General features: G+C 38.2%; 1 protein-coding gene across 1 annotated transcript; it reads right to left on the bottom strand.

The window, feature by feature from the left end:
- Positions 1-6,169: 6,169 nt before the first annotated feature.
- LOC114032300 (olfactory receptor 8G1-like) lies at positions 6,170-7,102 on the bottom strand. Its single transcript, XM_027847553.1, has one exon. The coding sequence runs from the start codon at positions 7,100-7,102 to the stop codon at positions 6,170-6,172; it is 933 nt and encodes a 310-aa protein (XP_027703354.1).
- Between the last annotated feature and the right edge of the window lie 1,198 nt (positions 7,103-8,300).

The raw sequence follows: 8,300 nt of genomic DNA, 5'->3' as shown, positions 1-8,300 counted from the left end.
AACCTGTCCAAAAGTGAACTCATTATCTTTTCTCCTAAACTCTCCCTTGCTCCTCTTTTCTCCATTACCACTGAAGGCACCACCATCCTTCCAGTCTCCCAGGCTTGCAATCTAGGTAGCAATCTTAGCTTCACTATCTTTCACCTCTCATATCCCATCCATTGCCAAGTTTTGTCCATTTCACCTCTGCAACATTTTTCAAATATTCCCCCTTCTCTCCTTTGATACTGCCACCACCTTGGTACAGGCCTTCATCACCTCATGCTTGGACTATTGCAACAGCCTCCTGGTGGGTCTGTCTGCTACAAGTATGTCTCCACTTTAATCCGTCCTTTAACCACTAACATGATTTTCCTAAATCACAGGTCCAAACTTGTTCTCTTTTACTCAATGAACTCAAATAGCTCCCTATCACCTCCAAGAACAAATACAAATCCTTGGTATTCAAGGTCCATCATAACCTAGTCCCCTCCCCCTTTACCTTTTCAATCTTCTTCATCTTATTCTCCACCACATACTCTTAGATCCAATGACACTAGCCTCCTTGATGCTCCATGAACAAGACACTCTATCCCTTGGCTCTGGGCATTTTCTCTAGCTGTCTCCCATACCTAGAATGTTCTCTCTTCTCATTTCTGCTTCCTGGCTTCCCTGGCTTCCTTCAAATTTGAACTAAAATCCCACCTTCTACAATAAACTTTTCCCAACCCCTCTTAATCTGATTGCCTTTCTTTTTTTAGTTATTTCCTGTTCGTTCTATATATAGTTTATTTGTACATAATTGTTTACTTATTTTCTCCCCCACTAGATTATAAGCTCCTTGAAGGCAAGAACTGTTTTGGTATTCACATCACTTAATTGAGGTGTGTCACCTCATCCAAAAGAAAAAACCTCAGATACTACTTAAGGAAAAATTCCCCATTCTCTGGTGTAAGTTTCAAATTGGGGATGATAGGAATGTAATAGAAATTTCCAGATCCTTTAAATGTCTATTTTTTCCCAGTCTTTCTTTCCCTTCAGTGAACTGAAGAGACTCAGGAATGTTATGACTTTCCTCTTGAAGTTGGAAGCCAGAAGGCAAGGATTTCTCTTGTCTCCAGCTCCCACATAGTCCCTCATACAAGTGTGGAGCATTGAGTAAACAGTCTCCATCAATAGGAGTAGTCCCATGCAATTGACCCTTGCAGCCAAGGGATACACACACACACACACACACACACACACATCACACACATCACACATGCAATATACATATTGCAAACCAACTAATTGATGTTCAAATACAACTGATTGGCATCAGGAAAAAGGAAACTTTCTAGTCAAAACTCAGTAAAAAAAACTTTTCTATGATTGATGGATGGGATTAAAAATTAGTTTTATGATTCAGTAAGTACAGCCAATGACGAACTTCTTCCATTTGAAATTCTGGCTTTCTGAGGTTGGTGGATGTTTTTCCCCCCAGCAATGGCATCCATTGAAACCTAGTGTTGAAATAAATTGAATTTAGAACCAGGCTTTCAAATCACTTTATCATAAAGCGTCTAAGATTTCCAGAGATAATAAAACATATTCAATCACATTCTCAAAATATTCATTTATTTAATATCATTCTGATATTTTATTTAAGGACAAATTAGATTTTGTACATCAATGAAAATACATCATTCTTAAATGTCATTTATTTCATCTTTATCTCATTCTTTTTAATTTCAATTTCATGTAGGTTTCATAATGTTTTGGACTATTTTCTCCTCTCTCTATAATTTTATTTGGTGAGCTCATCAGCTTCCATAGATTCAATTATTATCTCTATGCTGATGAATCTCAACTCTATTTATCCAGTCCTAACCTCTCTCCTGACCACTAGTCTAACATCTTCAACTTTCTATGGGATATTTCAAACTCGATGTCCCATAGACATCCTGAATGCAACATATCCAAAACTGAACTCACTGCATTTCCTCCATACCCTCCCTTCTTCCTAACTTTCTAACTACATTTGAGGGTACTACCATCCTCCCAATCACCTAGGCTTACAACCTAGGGGTCATCCTCAATTTCTCATTATCAGTCCAATCTGTTGCCATGTCCTATTGATGTTACCTTCATAATATGTCTCATATACACCTCCTCTCATCTGACACTGTAACTATCCTAGTGTTGGCCCTCATTACTTTCTGCCTAGACTATTAGAATAACCTTTGGGTTGGTTTCCTTGCCTCAAGTCTCTCCTGCTCCATTTCATATTCCACTCCAACCAAAGGTTGAGAAAAGGAAAGTTTTCATAAAAAACTTTGTAAAGTTCAGGTCTGACATGTTAATATCTTCCATTCAATGAACCTGAGTGACTTCCTATTACCTCCGAGATCAAATAAGAATCATCTATTTGCAATGAAAGCCCTTCATAACCTTACCTTACCAGTCTTCTCATACCTTTTCATACTTTGTTTCTATGTACTTTGTTATTCAGTGACACTGACCTCTTTGCTGCTTCTTGTATATAATTCTCTACATCCTGACTCCATATGGTTTTACTGACCTTCTGCATGCCTGTAATTCTTTCCCTCCTTGTCTCCAGCTCCTGGCTTCACTGGTTTTCCTTCAGGATTAAGATATAGTCCACCTTGTATAAAAAGCCTTTCCTGAGCAAGCACCTTCCCTCTCTGGATTTTTTCCCATTTATTTTGTATATGTCTTGTTTGTACATAGTTGTTTACAGGTTGTCTTTCCCCATTAAATGGTGAGCTCCTTGAGAGCAGAAACTTTTTTTGCCTTTCTTTCTATTCCCAGCCTGTAGCACAGTGCCTAGCAGAAAACAGGCACTTAATAAATGCTTGTTGATTTGCTCATTGTTAATTTGAATAATGTTAGTAGGGAAGATCAGTTATCTAACTTATAAATAAATAAATACAGTTCTGTTAATGGTGCAGGCTCAAAAAGTTTTTCACTTGAGGGTGCAAGATCAAAGAATGTGGAGACCACTGCTCTAAGTAGTCACTGACATGTATGTTCATGTCAATGAAGATAATTAAATCTGCAGGTACAGGATACATGTATAGGAAGTCCTCCAATTCCTCAGATAGTCCCTTAAAAGTAATTCTGCTAATTCTGCCTCCTTGGACCAATATGGGTTTCAGTTGGCAAAATAATTTACATATTTAACAGTGAATTTCTTTGATGTCATTGTTCCAGAATGGCTATAACCACATCCTATTAGGAATCACATCACCAACAAATCTCTAGTTTCCCTGACTTAAATTCTGGCTAACACTAAAGCAATAGCTTCATTTCTTTCTTCTTCCTCCATTTCTTCCTTTCCAAGATATTTCTTAATTTCCTATCACAAAGAACACCTATACTTGAGAAACAGCAAAAATGAGAGTCTACATTTTAAATACTAGTTCACACTCATCAAGAGAAGCCAATAACTATTTCTGTTGTACTTTAAAGATATGTGTGTGTGTGTGTGAATTATTACACTGAGTTTAGAGTCAGGATGAATATGCAAAAGTATTGAATGCATAATAGGCATCATATGAACAGGTTTATCTTGCTCATGTGTTAGTTATGAACTGCTACTCCTGTGCTTGCTTTCTAAGCTTGTGACCACATGTTACCAGGTCATCAAGGACAATGGTGGAAGAAATAAGAATTTCTGTGATATTCCAAGGGAACAATTGTATGTGGATTTTCAAGCATACTCTTAGGCTGATGAGATAATTTTAGAGCAAGTGCTGAATCAAATTGTGCCCAGACTGTCTGATATATCTTCTTATCTCATATTGAACATCTACCTAAAATTATCCCTTAAGATAGAGATATATTATAACATATAACTATACGTTGTAATGGCCCAAAACAGATTAAGAAAAGAATGAAAATTATCTCTGTGTGTTTCTATTTCTGTCCCTCTCTCTATCTGTCTATGTGTGTGTGTTTTTTCTCTGTCTCTGCCTCTCTCTGTCTCTGTCTCTCTTTCTGTCTCTCTCTTTTATTTTCTCTGTCTCTGTCTCTGTCTCTCTGTCTCTCTGTCTCTGTCTCTGTCTCTGTCTCTGTCTCTCTCTCTCTCTCTCTCTATCCTCTTTCTTCCCTCTCCATGACTTTGTCTATGGCTCTCTCTCTCTATCTCTGTGTCTGTCTGACTATCTCTCTGGTCTAATTTTTCTTCCATATAACAGCAATTTCAGTACTTGAAGCCTCTAACCTTCTCTTTTCTTCTCAAGTCTGAACAACTCTATTTCCTTCAAGTGATGGCTATAATGTCTGGTCTTCAGTACCCTCACCATGCTGGGGGCCACCCTCTGAATATACTTCACCTTATTAGCATCCTTCTTAAGATATACTGGCTGGAATTTGATGCCAGATTGTGAATGTAATCTTGCCAGGACAGAGTATAGAATGATTTTCATGTCTCTTTGTTGGGTTTCCTAATCTAACTCTCTCTATCTGCAAACCCCTATGAATTATTTATCAAGAAATAAAATGTGAAGGCATATCCAGCTATGCTCATGGTTCATATAAAGCTCTATTAGCAGAATATGAGTTTAAAATTCTCAGGATTATCTTTGGGGTATTAGTAGATACTATGTTGGTAGACACTACTATTTTAGTAGTTAGTTAGTAGTAGTAACAGCAGTAGTTACTTTAGTTAGTAGATACTACTACTATATTTACTATTAGTAAATACCATTATGTAGTAGAAATCAAGTCACAAGCCCTTCCTAAACCAAATCCCCATACATTGACCATTTTCCTTCCTATGCACAAGGATAACTACTTAGGCAAAAAACATACTGAGCAAGTGCTCCTGGGTTCCTATCACTTCCATTATGATGGCTCTAAGTCTCTGCCCTCTTTCTTACAATCCCACTTTTTACCTATATTACAACACTCACTCACCACAACTCCAATTCTCCTCTTTGTGTCAGCTAACACCTCCACATTCCTCAGTCTAAAGGTGAAGAGAAGACATCCTCTCAAAGCCATTAACATTTTCCAAGGCAGCTGAGTTGATACTTGGTTCAAAGTCAACCTCCAGGTTCAATAACTACGTCCTCTCTTTGTGGCCAGGGGAAAAAATAAACTCCTTTCTTCTCAGATTTTCTATGCTAAGTGATTCAACTCTTGAAGTTTTGGGATCCATGATGAGTTCCAGATAAATTATACATACCTGTAGGGAGATCCCTAATAGTCTCTCTACCAAGTTGGTATTCCTGTTAGAACAGCTGGTGTGTGTAATGTCCCAGATTAAAGCTGACATGAGAAGTGTCCTTATAAGAATTGTGTACTGAGAGTTTTCTCATACACTTTTAAGTGACAAAAGAGTGTCTTATATCTGCACAAGTAAACTCATTCCTTCCAATACACCTATTACCTACTAGTAAGCTTACAGTTTGATTATTATAACTCTTCAGCAAATATTTGATTAATTTGTTTCTTCACCCTGAATGGGGCTTTAGAACACAAAATTTTATGGATCAGTACTGAGTTTCTATGGACCTTGAGGATTTGGTAAGGCTAATAGAAGCTAGCAGTGGCCTGTATTGGTGAGAGAAGGCTATACAGCTTACTGCAGGGCACAAAGACATCCACAGAGTTGGAGTAGTTTGCAGTCTTTAAAGACAGGAAACTTACCAAGAGAATGAAATTATCATATTAGCAGTATAAGAAAGAAGGGATTTAAATCACAAGCCCAGTCAATCAATTGGTTGGGTAGGCCAAGTACTGAGTAAAAAATGGGTCAAGATTGAATGGAATAACAACAAAAGGTACCAGTGGAAGCTAGAGATAAAGCAGAACAGTTAAGATACATAAGTAGCTTATTGCAATGGTGAACATAAATTACACAGAAATGAGATTCTTGAGAAGTGAAAGCTTTAGGGTAGATGTCAACTGCACCTTCTTAAAATAACAATGGTTCATCAAAAAAAGATGTGATACTTCAATATTCTTTATTAGTATACCTGATCATTCTTATTGCTCCAAGAAGAGTACTGTAATATATTTGAAAAGATAGAGGATCATGGAGAGATTTTAGAAAAGAGATCATGAGTAGAAAGTGTACACAAGTGTGTTTTGGCATCTGAGAAAGATAAATGATTTTTTTTAAAAAGCAACATATTTTACAAGACAACCTATAAACTCATTACCCTGTCATTTCTTTTCTTCACTAGAACATTCTTCTCTCCTTGAATTTCTTCATGGCAACTTTGACATCCTTGTTCCTCAGGCTATAGATTGGGGGGTTCAACATGGGGACAAGGATTGTATAAAACACAGAGGACACTTTCCCCTGTTCCATGGAGCTGATTGAAGAGGGCTGCAGATACATGAAGGCAGCTGAGCCAAAGAAGATACAAACAGCTGCCATGTGGGAGTTGCAGGTGCTGAAAGCCTTGGACCTCCCTTCAGTGGAGCGAATGTGGAGAATCCTAGCAGTAATGAAGATGTAAGAGCTAAGGATGGTCAGAGTTGGGGTAAAGATATTAAATGCACTGAGGCAAACAACCATCACTTCATTAATATAGGTGCTCGAGCAAGAGAGCTCTAAGAGAGGATTGACATCATAGTAGTAATGGTTGATGACATTGTCCTCACAGAAAAACACTCTAAGCATGCAGCCTGTGTGAACAGTGGCACCAACTAAGCCCATTATGTTCACCCCACCAACCAACCAAATGCAGCCCTGATTGGACATGATAACATTATACAGCAGGGGCCTGCAAATGGCAACATAATGGTCATATGCCATGGCTGCCAACATATGACACTCAGAAATTATAAAAATGAGGAAGAAGTAGAGCTGAGTCATGCACTCATTGTAGGAGATGATATTCTTCTTTGACACAAAATTCACCAACATTTTGGGGGTGGTTACTGTAGAATGACAGAGATCAATGAAAAACAAGCTGCTGAGTAAATAGTACATGGGAGTGTGGAGGTGAGAAGTGATGAAAATTAGTGTTATCATGCCCAGGTTCCCTACAACAGTGACCACATAGATGCTCAGGAATAGCAAGAAGAGGGGAATCTGGAGATCTGGCCTGTGTGTTAGCCCTTCAAGGATGAATTTTGTCACTGCAGAGTTATTTCCTCTGTCCATTTCAAAGGGATGCTCTGTGAAAATGGGAAAAAAGCAGCACATCAGAAGATATTCTCATGATTTTTCGGAGGTTCATAAAGAATGGGAGACTGAAGAGCAGCTATCTAGTGCAGTAGATAGAGCACCAGGCCTGGAGTTGGAAGAACCTGAGTTCAAATCCAGCTTTAGACATTTACTAGCTATGTCACCCTGGGCAAGTCACTTAACCCTGATTGCCTCCACAAAAGAAAAAAGAATGGGAGACTGAATCCAGGGTTCTTTGGCAATATGCAGTATTTCCATGTTGCCTCTGGACATCCATTGTCTCTAATGGCCACACAGACTTATGAGACATGTATACCCAACTATTGAAATGAACTTTACCTGAATTTCCTCGCAGTGAGTAGTATGGTTGGGGCAATGCTAGCAATAGGAGAGATAATGAAGAATCAGTCACAAAAAGAAATGACTACCAGTTTTTCTTTGTGGTCATTGACCTATCCTTGTCCTTGTGTATGTACTGATTATGTATCTGAAGTCCCGGTAAAAATTTAGATGACCTGAAACAATGATTTTTGTACCTACTTTACAGATAAAAAAATATTTTTTAAGATGTTTATTTGTTAGCTGATGTTAAAAGATAAAAAATCCAATGAAACTGTGGTCCTCTCCTTAATGAAGGAATACTGAAAGACAGAGGAGCTGGAGACCCCTTGACAACCACTGGCTCTGCACTTTCCCTCAGAGTACTCATTTCTTCACCAACCTCATGTTGAGATCTCTTGCTGACCAAGCAAGCTTTTCAGGTTGTGTTTCACAAAATCCCAGCCTCCTAAGACTTAGGTTTAGAAGAAGAGCATTTACTCACCTGTCAGTCTGAGAGCTTAGGGTTATCTCACCCACTGTTCTAGAAGGTAAATGGCAATGATGAGGGTACTGGTGACAGTTTTGAAAACTGTCTCTCGTGAGCCATTTTTATTCTTAGCCTAATTCAGAGTATGAACTTCACAAACTGAACTTCTCTCAGAATTCTAAACTAAATATCCCAATACCTGACCATGGCTTTTGTGGGAAATTTAACTTCAGATGTAAAGGAGAAAGCATCAATCATCAATATAACTGGAACTTCTGGCTTAATTTGTATAAGTGTTTTCTCTTAGGACTGGAGAGTCCTGGGATTTGATTACAAATACAGATAGAGGTTACTGAAGTCTCTCAT

This window comes from Vombatus ursinus, unplaced genomic scaffold, assembly GCF_900497805.2.
Source record: "Vombatus ursinus unplaced genomic scaffold, bare-nosed wombat genome assembly UNPS02015414.1, whole genome shotgun sequence".
Lineage (NCBI taxonomy): Eukaryota > Metazoa > Chordata > Mammalia > Diprotodontia > Vombatidae > Vombatus > Vombatus ursinus.
This window is presented reverse-complemented; position numbering and strand designations above follow the sequence as displayed.